Raw genomic sequence first — 24973 nt, 5'->3', positions numbered from 1 at the left:
ATCTAGTTGCTTTGTCTTTTAAAGTAAAATGCACTTGAAGTATCCTGAGTAAACTTCTTTTTGTACAAAATGTCTCATTTAGTGTATTACTAATGCATCATGGTTAAGTAGCATTTTACTGATATTGTAGCACTATTTACATTTGGGTGTGTGGTTAAATCTTTAACAATACACCATATTTTATAAGGTGCTCATATAGTTTGAATGTGAAATCTTTTTGTGTAAACTAAATTTCAACTACACTGAGTTGGCATGTTATTAAATACCATCTATCTAGCTACAACTAATACAGACTAATACAACAGTCCTGCTGAACTGTATTACATTATACAAGGAGATGTTATTTAACCTACCAGTATAAATGGGATTGATAAATAGTAAAAAATATATATATATATATATATATATATATATATATATATATATATATATATATATATATATATATATATATATATATATATATATATAAATGTCCATAATGCAATTCAATTTAAAAGCACTTGACTTAATGTAGTGTAATATTCAACACTGCTGAATGGAGCTCAATGGTTCAGAAAAGTATCATGCTGTAACCGCTATCCTAAGTTCAACTGTAAACTGTAAAGGTTGTATAATATAAATATAATAAAGCAATAAAAAAAAACATGACTTTGCAAGACACCGAAACTATTTTTTTCAACCAAATGCCATATTTTGCACATTACATTTTATTTACTATTGCTATTTTATTATGTATAGTTTGTTCTTTATATTCTTATCCTATATGTTGTTATCATCACTGTGTGTAATGATAAAGTCTATCTATCTATCTATCTATCTATCTATCTATCTATCTATCTATCTATCTATCTATCTATCTATCTATCTATTTTGAACTATTTCAAGAGCAAGTGAATATTAATACTTTATCAACTACTGTCTCCCCCGTTCGTATATTGATGAATGAAGATAGATGCATTGATTGACGGCTCAGTGGTGCAATAAGAAAACCGGCTTCAGTTTTCACTGTCAAAAAAGGGTGTGGATCGGTGACGCTACAAAAATAGCAGCGTTGTAAATACATTTCATCGGGTTTAGTAAATCCTTTCTCCGACAGGCAGCTGCTTCGACCAATCAGCGGCTTCAAGAACTCGTCGTTTTGGGTTCTCAGCCAATGGGAGTGAATGGAATCCCTCGGTGGGCGGGGCTACAACGTCTCCTTGGTGCCAAGTAGTGCCGTTTGTGAGCTCCGGCAACAGATGGCGGCGGTGGCGGCGAAGAGGAGCAGGACATCCAGCACAAATCTGACGGGGTGTAGGCACCAATGGAGGAGTCAGGACCAGCTTCCAGAGTTGGGTGTCTAACGATGAACCAGGAGAAGGTCTAACTAAGAAACTCTCACATACACTGTTGGATTTTTTTTTCCTCCTTTTTTTTTTTTTTTTACATTGGTTTTGTACCGGAGGCCTTCGAAGCCTCGGCCTCGATTTGTGGACACACCGGGGCGGGCCGAGTGCAACAAGAGGACGTCTGCTGGGATTTGTTTGGAAAGTGTTCGTAACGATGTATCTGCCAGAATGTATCACTTCGGAGTCGTAACGCATTTATTGTCGTTTGAGTCAACTGTGTTTTTAAGTGACGACCGGAAGTGGGATTAATTAATGCGGAGTGGAAGAAAGTAAAACTAGTTAGCTAGCTACCTAGCAGTGAAACTCTGGCATGTTGAATGAATGAATGAATGAACGAACGAATGAATGAATTGGCGACCCCTGGGATTTAACTAACAGCTGCTCGCTGTTAATTAAAAAGAAGAAAAACAAAGACTGTTGCTATAAAAAACGACTCTTAATTCCCTTGAACAAACTAAACAACGACACCCACAAATGCACAGAGATAGTGCGGCGGTGTTAACACTGACTGAAGCTGCGATGATGTTTTGTTTATGAGGCTTCGGGGGGGAGGGAGCTGAATTTTAGCTACAACAACTACACATTTTATTTTTGCACTACATAACTTGGACTTGTGGCAATAGCGTGAAGCTTACACACACACCCACACACACGGTTTTTGCAATGGGAAACACAGTGTCATGCTGCGTCTCTCCGGAGTCGAGCCCCAAACTACCTTCAAGACAACCGGCGGAGCGGCTGGAGGAGCTGCAGACCAGCACCGAAGTCAGCGATGACAACACGGTGCCCTACCTGCAGCACATCAGCGACAGAGAGGTCCCTGATGGTGAGTTATAGGTGTCTAACTAACTTGTGATGATTGAACATAAGAGCCCAGATTGTATTGAATTGTGTATGTTGTGTTATGTTTGTTAACAGGGAGGTGCCTCATTAATCCAGTTATTGTCCCAGTGAGGGAAGAACTTCATGTGACTCACAAATTAAGTTTATCCACCCTACACATGTGCACATTACACTCAGTTACTTTGTGTCTAATCTATCTATCTATCCAGGGCTCCAGACTAACTTTATTTAACTAGGAGCACAGTGGCCCCTAACATAACATTTTAGGCTGTGCACACCATAAATAGACTCAAAAAATGTCCTTTTCATTCATGATCTTCACACACATTGGCCTGACACCTGTAATGAGAGTTTCCAGATTTGTAGAGTCGTCCTTTCCACATTTCAGCAGTGTTGTTTAAAAACAACTGTCAAATTTGCTGGTTGCACATGCGCAAGTAGATGAAAAATGTACTTGCACACTCAGTCTGGAGCTTTGCTATCTATCTATTTATCTATCACTCACCCACAATGCACCCTCCTCTGCTACTGTAAGTTGCCAGACTTGTTTACTGCCAGCACTGCATTGGTGGTGGTGGTGGTGGTGGACGTGATGATGATGACATTCTTGGCACTCTTTAAAACTGGACACTGCATCATATTGATCCCACCGGTGTCAAATTACCAAGTCAAGACATTAGGAATGAAAACAACACATGCATCCTCTTTCCTCTACGCAAGCCGTTCACAAATTAGCAGCGGAAACAAGTCGATCAATGTTATTACAGATTCTTTTACCAACTCTCTCACTCTCACTGGGGTAGGACTGGGGAGAAATAAAGTAGGAATGGCGAGGGGTCATTCCTTGCGTGCCGCGTTCATGCTGTGATACAGGCCCCTGATTAGGAGAGCATCTCAGATGTAGGACTGAGCTCAGATTTGCACTCGTGTCGCCGCTCCTCATTGGCTCCCGGTCGTGCGGCGTTCATTCCATTCATGTTATTGTGGACTACAGGGCATGATGAGTGCAGTTTGGTGAGACCAGCTGTTGGCAGGGTGAGGGTCAGAAACAGTCCAGCAGACCTCCCTGCATTCCTCACGTCTCCTCTTGCCGCTACAAATGCTGCCATCGCTTAATCCCCTGTCTTTTTTATATAATGTGCATGTGTGCACTGATCTGGATGAAGAGTACAATTTTGTAGGTCAGGGTTGTGCATAAAGCAGTGCAGTCTCGGTCTTACTTGAATTTACATCTCTAGCTGTAAAGTGTCTCTATCCATAAATAGTTAGTACATTATCAGGTTTTAATTTTTTTAAGAATGCACACAGGTTAAAGGCTGTTTATTATTGTAGTTTTTATATCACTAAAAGTAGTGGTAAAAAAAAATGATGCAAGGTTACCCAGTTTTTGTTTTGTGCAATCTATTCATATTTGAATACAGTTGTCTATAGGATGATGAAAACGTTGAGTTAAATCATGCATTTCCCAGTTGATCTCCAATTTCTGTTTCTTGTGGAAGCAGTGATGGTGATAGTGAGATGTTCATTAGAATGAGACAACATTTTTGGCTGCTTTTTCCCCAAACCCAGGCTGATTGCATTATGGTCATTATGGGCTTTTAGCAGAAAGTGAACAGTTGAGAAAATGGAGCCATTTTTAAACCACAGTCCAGCAGTCAGTCAGTCAGTCAGTCAGTCAGTCGGTCTATATGTTAAAATGTCTTTCAAGTCTTGTTTGGTGTCAAATCTTTCCCAGTCCTCAGCCTCCCATTCTCTCCTCTGGCGTTCAAATCTGTGTTGCAGGAACCTTCACTTCCTGTTTGTCCTGGAGGTTTTTTCGTTGTCAGATTGGTTCACAAATGGATCCTGACATTCGTGCTGCAATATTTCTTCATTTTGGTCAGCTACACAGCAGTGTGTACTTTGCGAAATGTTCAATAAAACATACTTTAATCTCCCTGAATCTCATGGGCTTCATCACTAGCGGTCAGAGTTAAGTAGCCCACTCACTCCCAGTTCCTCGTGAGATAAATTTGTGACTGATTTGTCAGTATAATGCATTGGCACACCTTTTTGTCTTATCAGAGCTGGCCTTGGAGTCGAACCCATCAGACCACGCCCGAGCGAGCACCATCTTCCTCAGCAAGTCTCAGACAGACGGTGAGCAATCCTAACACAACACACACACACAATGCAGTGATTCATATGAACCATCTTGTGTAAAATCACAGGATTTCATAGAAGTAGAGAAATATTTTTTGCAGCTTGAAGTGTTATTCTGTAGGTGTGTCTGTTGAGTGTTAATTTCAGTTGTCTAATTTTAACCCATGGTCCTGTTTTTAAGTTACCGTGTTATTAATTAGCTCGTACATCCACTGAAGCCAAGGGGATTTCTATATATTCTAATAATAGTAAATTAGTGATTAAGACGGTTATTTTGAATACTAGTCGGACTGCTGTAGAAGTCTTTCGTCAGCAGCAACAGTCACAGAAACATTTCATATTTCTTTTTCAGTATTATGGACTGAACACTGATTCCAGCTTCTTGCTTGACTTTGTTGAACATTTCTCTTCCTTTACAGTACGAGACAAGAGGAAAAGCAACCACATAAATCATATCAGTCATGTAAGTGTCTAAATCTGATTACTGTGCTGATTTTATGTGATTGTTTTATGAATTGATTGATCCTTTGATAGTGTGCATTTGGTGTTCCTGTGTGAAATCTTGACATTTACCCATTTTTGTATCATTAATATATAAAATCAGGGGGAAAGATTCTCAATGACTGAAAACAGCACTCCCTGTAAATTCCTCTCTAGGAGACGAAGCCATAGAGCATGAAGACAGTCAGTCGATAGAAAACCTCCACATCTTAACACAAGTTGAAAGTTCAACATCAATATTGCACTTAATTGGGAAAGAGCCTCTTCTCAAAGATGTACTACACATCCCAGCGGCACATTGATGAGCTTGTTGTTTTTAGATCAATGTAGTTACAAAGGCAGAAAGAGCAGCAAAAACAAATACAGCAAATGAATGATAAATCTTTGCATATTTTACCGAAGGAATCACAAAATATCAGTTCATACTCCAATAGTAAATATTTTTTAATCTTAATTTCTTATATAAATTACAGCACCTCATAGATCTCCCTTGTTTATTGTTGTCTGGTCATGCTTTGTGGATTTTTACTTGCTCGAGGGCACAAAGGATGACTTTCCCCTATTTATAATCCTACCCACAATGCTTTTATCGTCTGGTTCAAGCAGCTGTCAATGAGCAAAGAATCTTTTAATAACTTAAGAAAAAAATGGAGGTGTGGGCATCTGTTCAAAAACATTGGCACCTGTCAGAAGAAATGCAGCTATGTCCCAAGTTGTTAATTGTGTGGTTTTTTTTGAATGTCTCGTCAAGGTTTCTCCCGGTCCACTGTCAAAGAAATACAGCTCCTGTTCCACAATCTTCATAGACGACAGCACCGTCAGCCAGCCAAACCTCAAAAGCACAATTAAATGGTGAGAGAACTGAACTCAAGAGACACAGACGCACAATACAGAGTCGCTCAAATATCACATGAGAAAATCCTCCTGTTGCATCACAGCGTGTTAATCCTTAAAATATTACTTAATGGATGCGTGGCTGAAACAGATGCTCTTACACCTAATTTATTATCACATTATTTTAGCAAATCTGGATAATCACATTTCATCAGGATTATCTCAGTGTGTGTTAACCTCTTTGCTTAATGTGTGCAAATGTTCTGTTACACCATAAGCTCATAAAAACACACACATGCACTATTAACCCACTGATGTTGTTTTTATTTAAGCCTCACGACAGAAAACTAATGAATTTGTCTTTTTTTCTCATTTTTACTCCCTAGTGTCACATTAGCAATATACTACCACATCAAAAACAGGTGAGTTTACCTGCTGAATTTGATCGTCACTATGTAATAAATGGCACTTTATGTTGCTAAAACCTGGCACGCATGAGAAATGTCTGAACAGATTTGTGTTTTTTGTTGTTCAGGGACTCAGACAAGTCACTGGACATCTTTGATGAGAAGTTGCACCCCTTATCAGTGAGTATGCTGAAGACATTCGCACAAAGACGCTAACGAAGCAGACAGTCCTCCCTCCTCCAGTCGTTTCATCAATGAATGAATCATCGATGAGATGGTTCTTGGTTGCTGTGATCATTCCTCTGTTCATACCAGCTATTCAGAGTCAAGGTTTTGACCTAAACCGGAGCCGCCTCAGGTGAATGGTATGAATGGTCACAGCAAGAAAAACCAGTTTCATTCTTTGTATAAGCACCTGATGTCTGCTGAAAGGCCGACCCCAAAAAAACCATCAGCATAGCCGTGTTTCCATTGCAGGAACTTCGGGGTAATTTTACGGGGCCAGCCCCGTTGGTGCGTGTTTCCACTGCAGGAACCTCCCCCACAGGGCCATTTACGGGAACTTTTACAGGGGCCAACGGAGTACCTACTCCAGGGTAGGTACTCCGTTCGGCCCTGAAAAGCTCCTGGGTGGGGCTCGAGGTTAACCCGGCGCTGATTGGCTAAAGCTAGAGCAGGCTCTGACGCTACCAGAAAGCACCAAAACAACCGGCATTTTTAAAAGGGGGAGCAGAAGGGGAGCATTAGCCTAGCAGACACTGCTGTAAACAACAAGAAAACAGCAGGAAGATGTACGACAAATGGAGCGACGAGGAGGTGCAGGCACTGATTGCAGTCTACAGCACCGAGGAGATTCAGAGGGTTTGAGTCATCGCGGCGAAATGAAAATATCAGCGCACCTCGACACACTGGGGATCCATCACGCCACAAAACAATGCCGTGAAAAGTAAAAAAAAAAAAAAAAAACTCAAGCAGGATTACAATCAACCGCCATGTGCAAAACCACAAACCAGAAACGCGCCTACCGCCTCAGCTCCTTCCATCCTTCTCCGTTGTTGTTATGATTTTTGTGCATGTGCTTGTGACCTGCCTGGGTGACGTCACGGTCGAAACTGTCGCACAGCGATTAAGCGGCGATCGAAACTCATGACGTCGTCGCGGGGTCCGACTCTGCAGTGGAAACACGACCACCAAGAGGGCAGAGTGAGAGGACGGTTCCTGGAGAAGTTCCTACCCCCTCCCTTTACCAGGAACTCCTGCAGTGGAAACACGGCTCATGTCTGTTAGGCCAGAGTAAAAATAAAAGTAAATGGTGAACAGTTTTAGACATTCATTAAAATAAAAATCTCCTGTTGTTGAGGTTTAATTTTTCTATCAGATCACATGTCCAATACAAAACTTTAGTCTGTGAAGTGGGAATTAAACCTCCTCGTGCTTCAAACGGAAATCCTCCAGCGCCGTGTCTGGGTCCAGCTGCGTCTCCCTGTCAAGAGTTCAAGGAGGAGAAAAAAAAGAAAGATGAAGAGCAACGAATCATTAAAACAGACACAAAAAAGGAAGAGGGAGGAAAGAACAGGGAAAAAATTGTTAGTGTCTCGTCTTCATTGGCAGATTTTTAATCTTGAGTCTACATCTAAATGGAAACCGTTTATAAAGAGGCACAAGTGGCGTCTCGTTCCACAGTGAGGTTGCCAAACCTCTTGGCATCGATTTCAGAGGGCCTCTCCAAACTAAAGATGACAGTACAACGTTATTACATGGACTTAAGAATGAAAACAAAAGTAACACGCAAACAAAACAATTAAATGTCGGCTCACAGCCTTTGTTTGTCAGTTTTCTGTCATCTTTCATTTTGATTGTTGCATGTTTCCAGAGTGGTGGAGAAGTGATTTATACTTAACTATGCAGCAGTGGTGTCAAACCTGCTGTAAGAGAAATACTTTTGATCAGTTTCCTCCAGAGTTTTAAAAGCAGAAACGATGGTATTGTTCCTTCAGGTTCTCCAGTTTCCTCCCACGCTCAGGTTTGGTTATCTGGTGTCTGTAAACTGCCTGGAGGTGTGAATCACTGCTCGCTCTGTGTCTTAGTCCTGGCAGCCTGTCCAGCCACCTGTCCGACAACTACGAGGCTCCTCACCTCATACCTGCTTAATCTCTCAGACGTACGTGTGTGTGTGTGTGTTCGTCCCACGCAGAGAGAGCCAGTGCCAGACGACTACTCCCGCGTCGACCCAGAACACAAACTGATCTACCGCTTCGTCAGGACGCTCTTCAGCGCTGCACAGCTCACCGCAGAATGTGCCATCGTCACACTGGTAAGACGATTTCACCAGCGTTCACAAACTCTTGTCTTAAATGTTTTAGAGATCTTAATCATGTGTGATGTTAGATTCACTGGTCACCAGAGGGCAGCAAAGACACGTCCCAAATAATAATAACACCAGTGTCAAATAACACAGACTCTTTTCATATTGCTCAACTGTCAATTTGTCAATTTGCTTGTGATTATCACCATCATTATTACATGTGTGTTGGCCCTCAAGGATTCTGAAAGCAGAGGAATATTTTATCTAACAAAACGTATTTGTTTACTAGTAAACTCCAAAACTAATTTCTCAAACTGTAAAATCTCATAAGAATCAAGTCCAGAATAACTTAAGCAAATGTTTGTTGTCGATCCTATCCTTAATATTATTTATATTAAAGCAATGGCTTGATTTTCTTGGTAGCCAACACTTAAATATAATTATGTCTAAAAAAAAAAAAAGACATCAGCTGCCAAATAAACAGGAGAATTTGAAAGAAATATGTAAGTTCACCATCACTCACAAATCATGTGACCATTCGCAAGATTTAAAGTTGTTTTATTGGATAAAGGAGCGGGTGTTTATGGGTAGGATAGGTGTAAAACAGCTGAGTGTCAAATGAAACTGACCAGTTGGCTGTGTTGTTTTAGGTTGTATCAGGGTTCCCACGCGTCCTGGAAAACCTGGACAGTTATGGGGAAAAAAAGACAAATGTCCTGGAAAAGCTTGAGTTATCCTTGAAAATTATTTATCACATGGTGACATCAGCTACCAGAGGTCTAGTTGACTTTTTCAGACCCACGCTAAGGATTTATTTTCCAAAAAAGTGCCTAGCGAGAAAACTAGAGACTGCGAGTAAGTTGATGAGTGTTTATTGGGCCGTGAGCATGAGGGTTTTCTCTGCTGAGTGACAGATAGAGGAGCAGCAGAGTGGTTTAAAAACAAAAACAGCATGTATGCACTATGCATTATTCTATGATAAGTTTGTCATATTTTCTAAGCATGCAAGAGATTATTTCATAGATAAGTTAGAGCCATAGACTGCACTTATTTAAATCAGACTTCTGGGAGCGAGAGAGGAATAAACTAAATGGTTAAATGTATAAAATATAACTAGACTTCTCCAAAGCATGAATGGGATGGAGGATATATTAGTGTACGGTGTGATAACATGTCTGTCGGACTGTAGCAGCTGAAAATGTCGGAAAGAGTGGGAACCCTAGTGTGTATTTAGGAAATCATGAAGTCGGTCTCCAGTAAATATTTTGTTTTTCTCAAGGTGTACTTGGAGCGGCTGCTGACCTACGCCGAGCTGGATATCTGCCCCGCCAACTGGAAGCGCATCGTCCTTGGAGCCATCTTGCTGGCCTCCAAAGTCTGGGATGACCAGGCCGTGTGGAACGTCGACTACTGCCAGATCCTTAAAGACATCACTGTGGAGGACATGTGAGTGGCTTTTATATGAGAAGAACAAACTGTGACCGGGGAGGTGAAACCAGAGAAACCATCTCCATCGGCCTCGTTCTCACTCGTGCAGGGAGGTGTCTGTACAAAGAAATATATGTCACTATATGAATGACACTTCCTGGAATTAGGTTTTTTTTTAAACAATTTACTCCTTTCATTCTAGTTTGGGTTGTAGCCATTGAACCATGACGTGACTTTGTTGATATGTGGTGGTTTAGCTTCTCTACCCGCCACAGTGACGTACAGGCTGGCACTGAGTATCTGTTAATACAGCAAACTAGAACAGGTTGAGGCTTTAAAAAGAAGGCAATGAACAAGAGACAGTTAATAATAAAGGCATCAATCTTTTACCTCCCATCATTAACATTGTTTATTTTCCCAGAGAGACAATAAACAGTGCTGGTGGAGAGGTGAATTATTCAGTGACTTCAGATACAGCTTCTATGATCCTGATGGTCATGCAGCAGTTCACAAGTTGAACCAATACAAACAGAAACTCTGAATGCAGTGATATTTAGTGGCCCAGTAGCCATTTGTTGCACATGTGACTGTGGTTTTTGTGTCCAGCGGCCCCTGGTTAGGGCTGCCATCGTCATTAACAGAGTCTCAGGTTGCATCTGTACTTGTGCTGATGATTTAGTGTTTGGCAACGACAGCATCACTGGGCCATAAACTCCAGCCAGTGCACACTGCAGTGTTTTGCACCCAAGTGTTGAAGCGGTTGAGGTCAGAGTTGGGGCTGAATGGCCGCACTGAATAGCAGAGAGAGAGAAGCTGGTTGTCAGACAGAGGGCAGACTGTTTAAAAATAATGGTTCACACTCCTCAGAGTGCTGCACTGTTGACTGATGAATCACATTTTTTATTCTAAAAGATATTTTTTGGACACTTTTTGCCTCTATTATTGTAGTATAAGTGAGATATTTCAATGTGGTACACACTACACCAGATGAGCCACTCTGATAAACTGTATTTTCATCGTCATTGTGATAGAAACATGTGCAGTGAACACACTGCAAAAGACTGACTGAGACACACATTTACACGCTCAATGCTGCAAACAAAACCAGGAAAAAACTAGAACATACACACCTGTGGATTTGACAGGGTATGGAGTGAACTTTTTTTTTTTATATGGAAGTTAAAGGAGAATTCTGGTCATTTTCAAGTCGAGTGAAAAAATGATTTTGGATGGGGGGGAAAAAGCATCAATATATGAATATAACTGCTTTTTCCCCATTCAAAATCTTTTTTTCCTGCTAAATCCATGTTTTCCTCGTGTTTTGTCTTTGTTGATATGGAAACAGTGTCAAGCTCAACAGTCAACTATTGAGGTCTACCTAGGAAGCTAGAGTAAACGGAGGTACGTGATATTAACAGAGTTCGTCACACTCAGTGGTGAAGAACTGGTGGATGTTGCAAAGCATTTGTAGTGATATTTTGAGCATTATATAGAGGCCAAAGTCGCGGTTAGAAGAACTGCCCCCGTTACTTCACTGTTTAACTGCAGTGTAGCGCAGCTAGCAGGGGGAGAGCTAGGTCCGGTCTGCACACGTTTTTCTCAGATTTTTTCCTATTGTTGCACTCGGGGACCTCGAGCTGTAGAGTGTTACTTAGAAAATGACCGGAATTCTCCTTTAAAAAGCAGTTTGCAATTCAGCAGAACTGTATGTGCACACTTATCATCATCATATCATTATTGTAACGTTGACCAGTGTTATTGCACATCCCAGATTTTCAAACCTCACTTTATTTTCTCATCTCCACACAGTTGACTGGATGTGGGTGTTTTTATATCATCGATTTTGGAAAAGTTGCAAATGTGGTGGTCGGTCACATCATGCTGCTGTAATCCGACATTAGTGAAGTATGTGAGCGGTGGTTAGTCTGAGGGAGTTCAGTGGCTTCTTCACCATCTCCTCTGTGGTGGTGTTTTTGGAAAAGAGCAAGATTTTCCGTGGTGAGTTAGTAGAAAGTTTGTGCTGGTTTTGGAGCATTAGATCACAGATAAGAGAATCCTAAATTAGTTTTCCTGTTTCACTTTGTCCCGTCTGGATCTGGGAAAAGTTCAGAGTGAAACCACCGTCCCTGTTTCTCAATGTGTAACAACAAATTCAGGCGGTTCAGTTCAGTATCTACTGGATAAATGCAGATGTGTCCGAGAGGAAGGGAACTCCATACCAGAGGTTTTACGTGCTGCATCTTTACTGGGAAGACAGTGGGATCCCTCAGTGGGTTCTGGAGGATGTGGTCAGGATTAGGAAGACCCTCCAGGCTCCACCAACCAGATCTGGATACACAGTGAAGTAATGACCTAGAAATCTCAATACGCCGGGTTTTGTTTAATTGTCCTTTTAAAAACAAACTCAAAAAAAGAGAAAAAGAAAAACAGATGTTCGGGTGTTGTTTCTTGCTGCGTCTTGAATTTTTGCTGCTGTGAGTATTTTGTTTTCTGAGCTCCAAACAGATTCTCTAACAAATACATCAGAGTTATGAGACTTCATGTTTCCCCCCCGACACAGTAACAAGAAAAACAGCAACAAAGATGCACTTGGATGTCACGATTACTTGTTTTCACAACTAATCGCGGTATTAAACGCCACAATTATTTAAAGCAGAAGTAAGCGGAATATTTGTGTTAATATAAGTCTTAAATAGTTATATCTTCCGACAGCAATCACTTATATAGAGTGTTTGGTCCCGAACACGGGTCTGTCAGTCACTCTGCTCTGCTGTAAGCCGAGGAGAAAACTTTCCTTGTATACAACCATGTGTACAACCTTTATCCAATGAGGAGAGAGAACGGCATAAAGGGGCGGTCCTCTCTGTGTGTGCAGCCAAGGGATGCGCTTGAATGTGGTGACGTAGGGACGAGGGCGGGGACTGCTAATCTGCTGACAGGAAGTTAGCCAAAACGACCAGATTGCTTACTTCTCCTTTAACTGTAAAGGTTCCTAAATAAATACCATTACTTTCCAAAAAAGATGATGTATGAACCATGTCGGCAGATCAGCGCAATACGCACGAAACGAAAGCAAAGTTACACAACAACCACGTGTTTACTGAACTGGTAGGTATTTAAATGTTAGCGCATCATTTGTAAGGGGGGAAAAAACGATTTAAAAAAAACTTCAAACATTTTAGAATATTACAAACATTTCCTCTGAAGGATTAATAATTGGTCATAGATAGATAGATAGATAGATAGATATATAGATATGTCCTTTTCAGGAAAAAATTTTCCACCTTCCATACAGCCTCAAGAGTACAAACGTGACATCAAAAAGGACCACAGGAGTGTATCCTCCCAACCATACATGTACATACATTCACATAACATTCCCGCATTTATTCACCCACAAAGAAAACCCTGCACCCTACCTAGTTTCCCACATTTACATTTGTATGCGTTCCCCATGATTACATTCTTTTCATATTAAGTTCTCTTATGGCATATAAATATTTTAGTTATTTCAAACCAGACCACAGTAGACACAATTCAACAAGACCGTTAACAGAGCAAGAACAACCAATAAACACTAACATACTAACACAGTAACAGCACAGTTAGAAAATAACAATACCTGGCTTGAAAAGGGGATGGATGAAGCATAGCTTTTACATTTCCATCTCCCGTTTACATACATATAGACACATAAAGACACCATCAACACACATGACAACAAATTCCCATTCATAGTGTTGTAAAATTATTTAATATAATCGTGATAATCATGATTATTTCTCAGACAACAATCGTACCAAGAACATCTATAATCGTGACGCCCCTATAACTCTGAGAGCAGCGGTAGCGATGGTTTGCTGCGATAGATGGAAGCTGTGGCTCGGTCTATAGGCTGGTGAAGAGGGCAGGGGCTGCACTTGGAGCACGGAGGTTTTATTTCCTTCAATTGGTTTTCCCGTGTGTTTGTGTGTGTGTGAGGTTGAAAGTGCCTCCTTTTTTCTTTGTGATTTGAAAAGGTGCAAGCGCCGTCCGCATGTGTCTGCTGTGTCTGCGAGCCCCCATGCCTCCTCTCCGACTTCCTCCCTCTCTCCTCTCGCATAACGTACGTCTGACCTACACACTCCCGGCTCTGTTTTCATTGCTGCCACTGAAGTGTCTTTGTGCGGCTGCCTGGTCGGGCCCGGGATGGGATGGAGGGATGGCAAGAAGAGTAGAGAGAGAAATGGAGGGGAGGGTCTCAAGTGCTCTCTACTGCTTCTACATAATGGCCCAGGCTCTCGCCCACTCCATTAGTTGCCCTGGGAGACCAGACATCACACACACACACACACACACACACTTGCGCGCTCACTCGCACCACCTTTACTGACCAACAAAGCATCCTGGATGCTGTCTCCTTGGCGACCACCTCCCTTAGCTTTTCTCATAGCTGTGATGATGACGATGAGGAGGAGGAGGAGGAGGAGGAGGAGGAGGAAGGCTGATGGAGGTTGTAGAGCTGTGATGCTCCAGCTGGGTGATCGCACAGAGATGTTGCATTAACTTTGGTGTTTGTGTGTGTGTGTGTGTTTGTGTGTGTGAGAGACGTTTGTAATGTACTTTTAATCTTGAATGTGTATTAGTGGGTAAAAGCACATCTGTGTTTTTTTCCCTCATGATGCTCAGATCAAAAACCACAGATGAAGAAAACAGTTGAAATAAAAATAGAAACAGTCGTCGACCGTTCACACACTGTATCCTGACTGATCAAAATACACACAAACACTCTCATTCATGTTCCTTCCTATGAGCTGAGCAGTCGGCGTCGTCCTCCCCCTCTGACATGATGCACTTTTAATTTTATCAGAGTCTAATTGGATTTTAAGCGTAATTACCTTTAGTAATGATCGATTATCATTTGTGATTGTTGTTTTGTGTCGGGGCTTTATTTTAAAAGGAAGAAGAATTGAACGACAGAAGAAGATGAAAAAAGATTGTTTAATAGAAAATCATCATGGGTGACGATAAAAACTTGAACTAAGAGAATTTATTTGCAACATTTGATTTAGACTCACCTGTTCTTTTCAATGAATGTGAAGCTGGGTCGAATAGATGGACGCTCCTTCATGAGGGGAAAACAGTGACATCTAACATTCTGAATCTATTAAATAATTATATTGTTTACTTATGAACGTGAAACTTAGTTAGATCCCCAGTTTTTAGCTCCTTTTACTAAGGCTGTTTACTGGACCAGTAAAGGAACTACCAATGCAGGTACTACAGCTCTGAAGACTGAACATTCATCACAGTTTCCAAAATTTCAGACAATCTCATGTCTTTTTTTTTTTTTTTTCCTCTCTTTTTTTCCTCGCATACATCTTCACCTACATACATTTGTCTTCTTTTAACTGGCTTGAAACGTGCTCTCTGGTTGGCTGGATTTTCCATTCCGTACAAACATGGCGGCGCAAAATGGCAACACTCTCTAAGCAAGACCCTTGCTATATGTGTATATTAAAGAAGAATTATAAGGCTATGAAAACCAAACGGATTTTATACAAATATCAATCGGTAGTATATTCAGATTTTGCCAATAAATCTTGACAAATATTACACACTGGACCTTTAAACCAAAATAATTGATAAACTCTGAGTCGTATGTTTATACAGTTAGAGAAGGAGTCAAATTTCTGAGTTATTTCACTCTAGGCTTTTCCTTTTCTCCTCATATTTATGAAATGGTTCCTAAATGTTATTGATGAATTTGTGAACCCTAAATATTGTGTATTTATCAATATGTCCCTGAGTCTCTTGTATTTTTCCCTGGACGTCTCCTCTGTTACACTTTTACGTAGTGAAGCTCCCTCAGCTGAAGTTTTCGAGCAGAGTTGAGTCTCTGTTCGGGAGTCGTGGTTGTGTGAAATAACCCTCAGGTGTTTGTCCGCCCTCCAGGAACGAGATGGAGCGTCACTTCCTGGAACTTCTCCAGTTCAATATCAACGTGCCAGCCAGTGTCTATGCCAAGTACTACTTTGATCTGCGGCAGCTGGCCGACGACAACAACCTCAGCTTCCCTCTGGAGCCTCTCAACAACCAGCGTGCCCAGAAACTAGAGGTGATCAGACCTTTTGTTAGTTTGTCTCATTACACTTAATCTGTGATATTTACCCCGAGTGTTTGACATTTAAAACACCTGATTTAAAAATGTTGTGTTTATTTCTTCAGAGAACATTTCACTAAGTGTGTTTGTGGTGTTGTTTTTTTTCCATCCAGGCCATTTCAAGACTCTGTGAGGACAAGTATAAGGACCTGAGCCGAGCAGCGATGAGACGATCGTTCAGCGCAGACAACCTGATAGGTATAAGACGCTCCAACGCTGTGCTGTCGTAGGCCAGACCGCCGCCACCTGCCCTCTGATTCCCAAAGCCCCAGCTAATCCACAGCAAAGCGCCAGACGAACACGGCCGACCTCACAGGGTCGACCCGGCCGCACCAGGCAGTCGAGTCGGGCTCCAGACGCTACTGTATGACCGGCCCAAAACGCTCATTTGCATTTACAGCTGTAGAGCTGCATGATTGTGAATCCTAAAAAATATTTTACCGTTGTTTTTTTTTTGTTTTTTTACAAATCCCTTATTTATTTCTTATTTCCCACTTCCACAGTTGAACAAGAGTTGAACAGGACTCGGTCTGTCTCTTTTTAATTTTTATTTCACACGGCCTTAAAGAACGAGACAGGTGTCAGACTTTATTCTGTTGTTCACATAATCACACGAAAAGACCAAAACCAGCGTCAGTCCATGGAGATATGTTCTGACTTCCTTCTCTGTCTGTGGCTCTCAGGCCCAAGGTGATTGGTTTGTGCCAAAAAAACAAATTATAACTGAGTAACTTCTATAATTTAATAAGTGTAAAGCTCTAGTTTTTATTAAAAACCTTCCTCAACCAGTAGGAAACTACGTTAGTTGGACTTTTTTAGCTGTAGATTTGTGGTGAGTTTTTCCGGCAGCAGAGCAGTGTGTGTGTGTGTTGGACCGACTCAAACTGAACTACAGCGTGTGTGTTAATGGTAATGACCGTACAGGAGCTGCATGGCTACACACACACAAGCTGTGTTAAATGTCCTGCTGGTTTTGGTCTGGTCGTGTGATTTTGTTGTTGACAAACAGAAACATAGAGCCGCACCAGACGACTTCTTCTCAACAGGCACCACAAAAAAAAGAAAAAAAAGAAACGCTCGTCGTGTAAATTAGAGCGAACGCCACCAGTGACTCTGGAAAGTGTTTAAGTCAAAACGTGTTTACTGTTCTTACCAGTGGTGTTGCTTTCTGTTCATCCACCCATTTTGGATTTAGCATCCAGCATGTCTCAGATGAGAAGTATTAAACTATAAATATTATACAGGAGATGACTGAAATACACGCACACACACAGCTGTTGTCTGGTGTGTGTGTGTGTGTTTATGTGTGAGTGCCAGTCTACGATCAGTGTCACTGACAAGATGAGATACACTACAAACAAAACCGACTTCACAGATAATCAATCAGTTTTACTACAGAGCGACTGATGTTTAGTCGTGTCCACTCTGTCCAGGCTCAGTATTGTGCCCCACAAACCCCCCCCTCCCCCCACCACCACCACCACCCTCCTATCATGACCCCCCGCCTCAGATAGACGGTCAACAGATAACCAAGTCCCTGCTTGTCCCAGAGCTATCGAACGAACTACATAGACACCGAGGGGAGAAAAAAAAAGAGACTGATGGATACTCCCCTCCTTTTTGCTTACTATGTAGGCCACTAGTTGTGAAACTTGTCTTGTTTTTAAATTGAAAAAAAGAAGAAACATTTGCAGATGGAGTATTTTAAATAAACACTAATCGTGTATCAAACGTGTGTCGTGGTATTTTGCAGATTATGTTGTGTGTAGTTTGTGTACGACCAGTAATTGGCCATCTCACCTGAAACAAAAATCACCTCCATAAGAAAGGAAATATCCCTTTTTTTTCTTCTTCTTCTTCTTTTTTTGTGAATAGGACATTTATATTTAGGGAAAATATGATTTCTATTAAAGCCATTACATCAACAACTGCTTTTTCCACTAACAAAATGGATTACGTCATGGTGCGACAGGATGTAAAATGAATTTAAAGTATCAGTATGATGAGAGCTAAAGAAGCTATTTTCTATCTATTATTTTTAAATAGTACTTTAATGATGAACTATCTATTTTTACCAGTCAGATCATGAAGGAACCACTGGTATTTGGTCATTTAAAAAATATTCCAGTGCCTTGTTTCACTGGAAGTTTATAACATTCGTCAGACTCTGATAAAGGGTTCACTGATGTTCCTCTCCTCTCAGATTAATGCAAATTATGATTGTATTAAGGCCATAAAACACAGTTGTTGTTTTTGCAAAGGTCACCCATTAGTAAACATATTAGTATTATACAGCTCATGTAGAAATGTAGTAACTGAGTTGAACTCACTTCAGTTGTTTGGGCAGCGTTCATAAAACTGATGCAGCCTGAAAACAGGGTGGGTCACAATAAACACTGAGAAGATATTCATTTGTCAATTATCAGAGATGTTGAAGGTGAAGCTTTAATGTTTGGTTATGTGGATGACTCCTAAATAAGTACATTATAAAATGATTTAATGGACCTTTTTATTAGGCATTTTACTTAATTTGTTAAAATGGCCAAAAACAAGCATTAGCGTCTTGTTATGCTAATACTTGACACTCGTGCTTTTTTTTTTTTTTATTGTTTTAGTTTTAAGTTCATACTTAGTTTGTAAATTATGACTCTATATAAACATAGTGGCCATTACACATATTAAGAGAATAAAATGTAGGCTACTCATCATTTACAGCTATGTAACACCTGAAGTTAAATCTCTATCGAGTGAATCGCAGGTGTTATTGAATGACTGTCATTGTATTCTGGTCTGTGAAGCTGCTGTTGCTGCGGCTGTTTACAGTTGGAGGACGGTGCAACGAGCGAGAGACGACCAGTGTGAAGTCAACAACAACACATCCTGCATGAAGCAGGTACGAATGTTGATTTAAAGAACAAGGTTTTTGTATTCTGTCCCAAAAATTCAACTCTTAACTCCAGTCATTTTAGCAAATATCACTTAAATTTTGTTGAATCTGAGCTGAAGTTGAAATCTAAATTGACAAACCAGTGCACACATCTTTATTCTTGTGCATGTGAGCAGCACAGTTGTCAAAACAAACACTTGAATAGCATAATTAGAGACACACAGACGTGTATGAGACGTGCACCAGGCTCGAGATCAACTCACTTTTAATTCCACAATATGAATCGAAATCTACATTTTTTTTTTTTTTTCAGTCATTATCTGTGTGAAAGCAGATTTACACTCCAGCAAACAAACCTCGATGTCGACCTCATTCATAGACACTCGCACCATCACATTCATTCACAAATCAGACTAATAAATTAGAGCTGTTAACTAGCAGGTGGACACACAGTAGTAGTCTAAAAAAGAAAAAAGAAAAAGAAGAGCAACAACACAACTGGCCAAATATCACAAAACACAAACACAGCAGGGAGGGAGAACGAAGACGACAAAAAGCTTAAATAAGATGCAGTTTAATACACAGATCATTCTGGTTTTTGTAATTCAGTGGCTGTTGTTGTATTTTCACTTTAGGTTTACGTAGAGAGTAGACTGCTGATATGAACACCTGAACCCCCCGACAGAAACACTTGATGTGACCTCAGAGAGACGACAGGATGCTCCTTCAGATCCCGTCGTCAGGGTCCCTAAAAATAGACGATGCACATTAGACCACAGATCCCTGCTGAGAAGATTGTTTTGTTGTTGTGTAGAATGACAACGGAGAGGAGCTTTGTTGTTACGTACGATATCTCTGCACAGATTTACATGTTCAGTTTATTAGTTGTGAGCAGCAGTATCATTAAAGTCTTGTTGATGTTAAATGGTTAATTAATCAGCAGAGGTGGTTATTGATGTTATAAATTCAAACATAATGAGACATGATGTCTGAGGTGAAGTCTCTATAGTGTTCGTATTGTCCATAACCATTGAAATATTCAATTTAGATTTCTTCTTTCTTTCTTTTTATTAAAAGCAGAAAAAAATCACTGGAAAGTAGAGCAAAAAATATCAAATTAAAATAATGATCCTTTTTATCCAAGAAGACAAAGTATTTCATATATACCAAGTATCAAATATAGAATTTAACCTGTTTTAAATTACATGAATGTAATTTAAAATTGTCCGAATGTATGTGTTCTTCAGTTTTATCTTAGTATGTATCAAGCTACATTGTTATGATGTCTGCACATTTCTGTTTCCCTTCATCATCAGTTTAGGGCATGAAATCTTTAGAAAAGTAGAGCAATGGTTCTCAAACTGAGGTCCAGGGACCTGCAGGGGTCACTGAGTTTGAATCAGCAAGTTGTATCAAAATTTAGGCAAACAGAAGTCTTGTTATTGTAGATGATGCATAATAATAATAATTACTCTAATTGTATATTTTACTGTTATTGCTGCCTTTTTTGATGGTTTTCATCCAAACTCTTATTTAACTGAGGGTCTGTGGTCTCATGTAAATCTGATAGGGGGGAGTCGTTGGTGTGAGCAGTTCCTCTGTGAACCAGCAGGTGGGGTTAAAGGCCACGGTCAGTTTCACCCTGCAGCTTTAACCTGATCACTGACTGTCGGTTGGTTCACATCATCACACCACATTAACACAACTATTAGTTCACACCTTAATAATAAACTTCAGACTTCAAGATGTGACCCAGTGACGGAGCTTTAGAGTCGTCCATCAGAACGACTGGATTAAGTTTTTGTTTGGTTTCCAGATGGCTTCCAAGTCTGAGGATAGAAAATTAAAATAAAAAAAACACCAAATAGACCGTTTCTCAGCGACGTTTCAGTTTGTAATCATACAAAACACATTCACAGTCACACTCAAACATTGATATGTACAAGTTTATACAATTGAAAACAGACAAGATTTCTCTCTCTGGTGTCTTTACACTTCGTCTGTGGCAGTGGCATTGGTTGGATACAAACTAAACATATCACACTATACACCTAATTTTCCTTTCTTTGTTTTTTACAGTAAATTTATACAATATATACATAAATAAATATGTTTTTTTTTCTTTATCTCTATCAGTGCTCAGGATAAACAGAAAGGAAGAAATATGTGTGTGTGTGTTTTTATAATGGAGCCATGTAGAAGGTGTTTTCTCAGTTTGGTCAACGGTTTCAGCTCTGTAGCTTAGAAAAGATGTGTCTGTTGTTTAAAATCAGTTTTTAAATATTCTTTAAATTCTTATTACCCAGGTTATTTGTTTTATTTTCTTCCCTTTTTTAATTTTATTTCTTTTTAACTAAAGCTGATATTCGGAGATACACAAACACACAGTCCTGCAGATGTTTGTCCATGTCCATGTGTATGAACATCAGTCTGGTCTCTTTGAAAACGCATATACTCGTACTGTCAACAAGTCAGTTCATATATGGGATGGAGCAGCTTTGTGATAGATCCCTGATGTCAGCCCGCTCCCAGTGTGTCCCGTTAAAGCGGTGCTGGCCTCGCTGTACATGGAGGGCGGCGCAGTGGCTTTCTGCGGCCAGCAGGGGCAGCATCGGGCCACGAATCTCCTCCAGGTCTCCAGCGTTTTTCCCGACCATATCCAGACTCCCGAGGTGATGCCCACCACCAAGCACATGAAGTATTTGAGCATGAAGACGGCGTAGTCCGGGCCCAGGCCTGAGCGCTGGCTCTCGGACAGGCAGGAGCAGGCCAGCGCTCGCTCCCATCCGGGCCGGTAGTGCTGCTCGTAGACCAGGCAGGCCACCACGATGGTTGCGGGGACGGTGTACAGGACCGTGAAGAGCCCGATCCGGATCATGAGGCGCTCCAGTTTGTCCGTCTTGGTGCCGCCTTGCTTGATGATGCTCCTGATCCGGAAGAGAGAAACGAACCCGGCGAGTAGGAAGAGCGAACCGGTGAAGAGGTACACCACGAGAGGCGCCAGCACGAATCCCCGCAGGTTCTCCAGACTCTGGTTCCCCACGTAGCAGATCCCAGCCACGGGGTCGCCGTCCACGGAGCTCAGAGCCAGAACCACGATGGACTTGATGCTGGGGATGAGCCAGGCGGCCAGGTGGAAATACTGGGAGTACCCGGCGATGGCTTCGCTGCCCCACTTCATCCCCGCCGCCAGGAACCAGGTGAAGGACAGAACCACCCACCAGATGGAGCTCGCCATGCCGAAGAAGTACACCAACAAGAAGACGATGGTGCACAGGGCTGGGCCGGTGGTGTCGTACAGGATGTGCGGTTGGTTGGTGCCACCACCACTGCTACTGTTGGCACCACAGGCCACTCGCTCATGACCGGCCACCAGGCGGATGATGTAGCCCAGAGAGACGAAGAGGTAGCAGGTGGCGAGGAAGATGATGGGCCTCTCCGGGTACTTGAAGCGCTCCATGTCGATGAGGAAGGTGGCGACGGTGGTCAAGGTGGAGACGAAGCAGAGCACCGACCACAGTCCGATCCAGAAGCTGGTGAAGGTGTGTTCGTCGGCCGAGAAGTACGGCTGGCGGCAGGGTTGGGCGCAGTTGGGGAGGGGTCCGGTTTGCACCCGACCATAGAGAGGGTGGGACTCCCTCTTGATGGGGACCAGGGGGTCTCGACAGCGACACTCCCTATCGCACTGTTGGTGGGGGCTCGGGGGTCTGGTGCGGCCTTTGGTGGTGGGTTTGGGGAACGGAGGCGCCAAGGTGGTGGTCTCGCTGCTGTTCTGGTCCATGCACAGGGTCTCGTCGCCCAACTGGGGCAACTGCTCGCAGCTCATCCTCTCCGGCCACTCGAAGCCGTACTGGCTCATGAGGGGGGAGCAGCCGCGTTTGGCCCGCTCGCACACGGAGCGGCAGGGGGGAAGGGGCTTGCGGTAGTCCGGCAGGCAGATGGGGGTGTACATGCTGCACAGGAAGAAGAGCAGGTCCGGGGAGCAGCGGATGCGGACCAGGGGCCAGAACTGGTGCACCTCCAGCCCCACCTCCTCCTGCGTGTCGTGGTTGAACTGGTTGGGCATGTAGGTCAGGTTGTAGCCGATGCCCCTGCACATGGGCACGGTGATGGGCTCGCACACCAGGTCCTTGGAGGCTCCTAACGTGGGACCGGCGAACCAGAACAGCAGCAGAAACAACGCGAGGGGCCGCGGGAACATCACTGTCGACGCCATAGTATAGAAAATTAACATTAAAATAGTTATAGAAATGAATAATCCAGGGTCATTAAGACGAGGAAATAAAAACAGTAGCCTAGCTGCTTATTTTTACTTCATGAGCTCATCCTGCATGAAAACTTCTCTCCTCAGAGACAAAAAAAAATCAACTTTAAGTCTATTTTTTTTATATAAATATTTAAAATAAAACAAAGTTGAAATCCTCGCAGTAAAATCCAGTCATAGTCCATACAGGTCCACACACAGCAGAGCACAAGGCGAGCCTCTCTGCTGTCAATCATTCACCAGTGCTCCCGCAATCATTATGGAGAAAGTTCATCTCCGGTGGTCACGTCCCAATAAATTTAACAGCCCAGTAACATTTTTACCAGCAGCAGCAGCGGCGGCGGCGACTGGTCCGCAGCTCCGACACCAGGGAAAAGTCGCATCATGAGAATCACAGCCGGTGGAGAGAGAAAAATGAAAAAATAAAAACTGAGTGAAATGAGTCCGGGAGAGTGAGAGAAATCAGAAATCACAGTTTGATAAAAGTGATCCGATCCGGTCTCTGCATAAAATCCACTTGACGTCCTCTAGTTCAGCTCTCTGGTCGGGTTATTCCCTCAGCTGCAAGGAAACAGCTTCCAGGCGCATGTTTGTCCTTTTTCTTTTTTCCTATTAAATAATAATAAAAAAGTTTCTTAAGTGTCGCTTCTGCGGAAAAACGCGGTGTTAGTCCGAAATGTGTGTTTCTCCTCTTCCTCCTTCTCCTTCTCCTCCGGGGTCGAAACTTTCTCCGGGTGCGTAGTGACGGTACGGCGGTGCGCGCGGCCGCAGCCCTCGAGCCCCAGGACGGAATAAAGTCCCCTACGAGCTGCAGCGGCTCCTCATCACGCTGAGGGACTGCTGCGTTCAGGGCGTGTCGGAAATGTCACAATCCGACCACGAGGAGGGAGCATGATGAACATGAACATCAGGATAAGGTGAACCACGTTTTCTGAAAAGGTGTGCACATGAGTTGATTTCTAAAGAAGACACTGCATATGATGTGTTGGGCCACATGTTATTTTAATTATTAGATCTGTGTCAGGAATAAAAGAAAAAAAAGGAGGTGTAGCTATCAAGTGGTTCATATGAGGTAAATAGGCTACACCAGGAATCAATGGAAGGAGAGTAAAGTAGAATTAAATCACAAAACCAAACAAAATTAAAGTTATTTATAAGAAATGAATTAAATTGAAACAAAAATAACAGATAATACATTGTATTGCAGTTTCAGTGGTGCTCCTGAATGCACCGCTGCGGTGATTTATTTACTTCAGGTGTCATTCAAATTGAGTAACTGAGTAGATTTACTCTAGAAAATCAGATTATGTTATATTATAGGCCTCATGACAATTCCTCCTGAGGCACCCGTTGGCCCTTTAAGTATTTTCTCAGTTGATTTCCAATTCATTTATTCACCAGTTATTTTAACAATGGTTTTCAGAGATTTAGCCAAGATGAGGTCAAACTCAACCAACTACAATATTAAAATAACTTTTAACACATTGTACCACAGTGAAGTGAGCAGCAAGTCCACTCAATGAATAACTGCACTTTTTGGTAAAGAATATCTTGGGTTTTTTAAAAAAAATAAAATGTGTACTTTGATTTGACTTTTGATGCAGAAGTAGTTTTCTGTTTTTGTTTGTAGCCTGTGAGGTTTTTTGTTGTTTGTACAAAAACACTGTAATTCAGTTCAACATCTGCTCTGCAGCAGGATAATCCTAAACTCTCGGTCCTAATCTGGATTTGTCATTAACTAAAACACAGTGCACACAAAGTTCAAAATGTGTGAACTTCCTGGTTTTGTCTCTTTAATCTTTTACTTCTTTTAATTCTGCAGCAGGATC

The 24973-nt window shown here is 41.8% G+C and overlaps 2 protein-coding genes across 3 annotated transcripts; one reads left to right on the top strand and one right to left on the bottom strand.

The window, feature by feature from the left end:
• The first annotated feature begins 1248 nt into the window (after positions 1-1248).
• On the top strand, positions 1249-16750 carry ccnyl1 (cyclin Y-like 1). 2 transcript variants are annotated; one of them, XM_083997430.1, is made up of 10 exons: positions 1249-2217; positions 4299-4373; positions 4796-4839; positions 5629-5729; positions 6098-6133; positions 6247-6298; positions 8313-8432; positions 9703-9869; positions 15786-15948; positions 16107-16750. In XM_083997430.1, the coding sequence occupies exons 1-10, from the start codon at positions 2055-2057 to the stop codon at positions 16221-16223; spliced, it is 1038 nt and encodes a 345-aa protein (XP_083853556.1). In that variant the 5' UTR covers positions 1249-2054; the 3' UTR covers positions 16224-16750. The 2 variants fall into 2 exon arrangements, with proteins under 2 accessions (XP_083853556.1, XP_083853557.1); XM_083997431.1 differs by lacking the exon at positions 8313-8432.
• Positions 16751-19230: 2480 nt separating this feature from the next.
• fzd5 (frizzled class receptor 5) lies at positions 19231-23909 on the bottom strand. The gene is made up of 2 exons (XM_083996624.1): positions 20600-23909; positions 19231-19628 (listed from the first exon to the last, which is right to left on the bottom strand). Exon 1 carries the CDS (start codon positions 23112-23114, stop codon positions 21357-21359), a length of 1758 nt encoding a protein of 585 aa, XP_083852750.1. The 5' UTR covers positions 23115-23909; the 3' UTR covers positions 19231-19628; positions 20600-21356.
• Between the last annotated feature and the right edge of the window lie 1064 nt (positions 23910-24973).

The sequence above is a fragment of the Trachurus trachurus genome (genome assembly GCF_905171665.1).
Source record: "Trachurus trachurus genome assembly, chromosome: 21".
In the NCBI taxonomy this organism is placed as follows: Eukaryota; Metazoa; Chordata; class Actinopteri; order Carangiformes; family Carangidae; genus Trachurus; species Trachurus trachurus.
The sequence above is the reverse complement of the archived record's forward strand: the minus strand, read 5'-3'. Positions and strand labels throughout refer to the sequence as shown.

What these genes read in the sequence shown, in the direction of transcription:
- ccnyl1 (XM_083997430.1), top strand. Translation starts at nt 2,055, where the DNA reads ATGGGAAACACAGTGTCATGCTGCGTCTCTCCGGAGTCGAGCCCCAAA. An exon ending in ACATAAATCATATCAGTCAT is followed by an intron (nt 4,840 to 5,628) that starts GTAAGTGTCTAA and finishes TGTCTCGTCAAG; the next exon opens with GTTTCTCCCGGTCCACTGTC. An exon ending in AGAAGTTGCACCCCTTATCA is followed by an intron (nt 6,299 to 8,312) that starts GTGAGTATGCTG and finishes CGTCCCACGCAG; the next exon opens with AGAGAGCCAGTGCCAGACGA.
- fzd5 (XM_083996624.1), bottom strand. Translation starts at nt 23,114, where the DNA reads ATGTTAATTTTCTATACTATGGCGTCGACAGTGATGTTCCCGCGGCCC.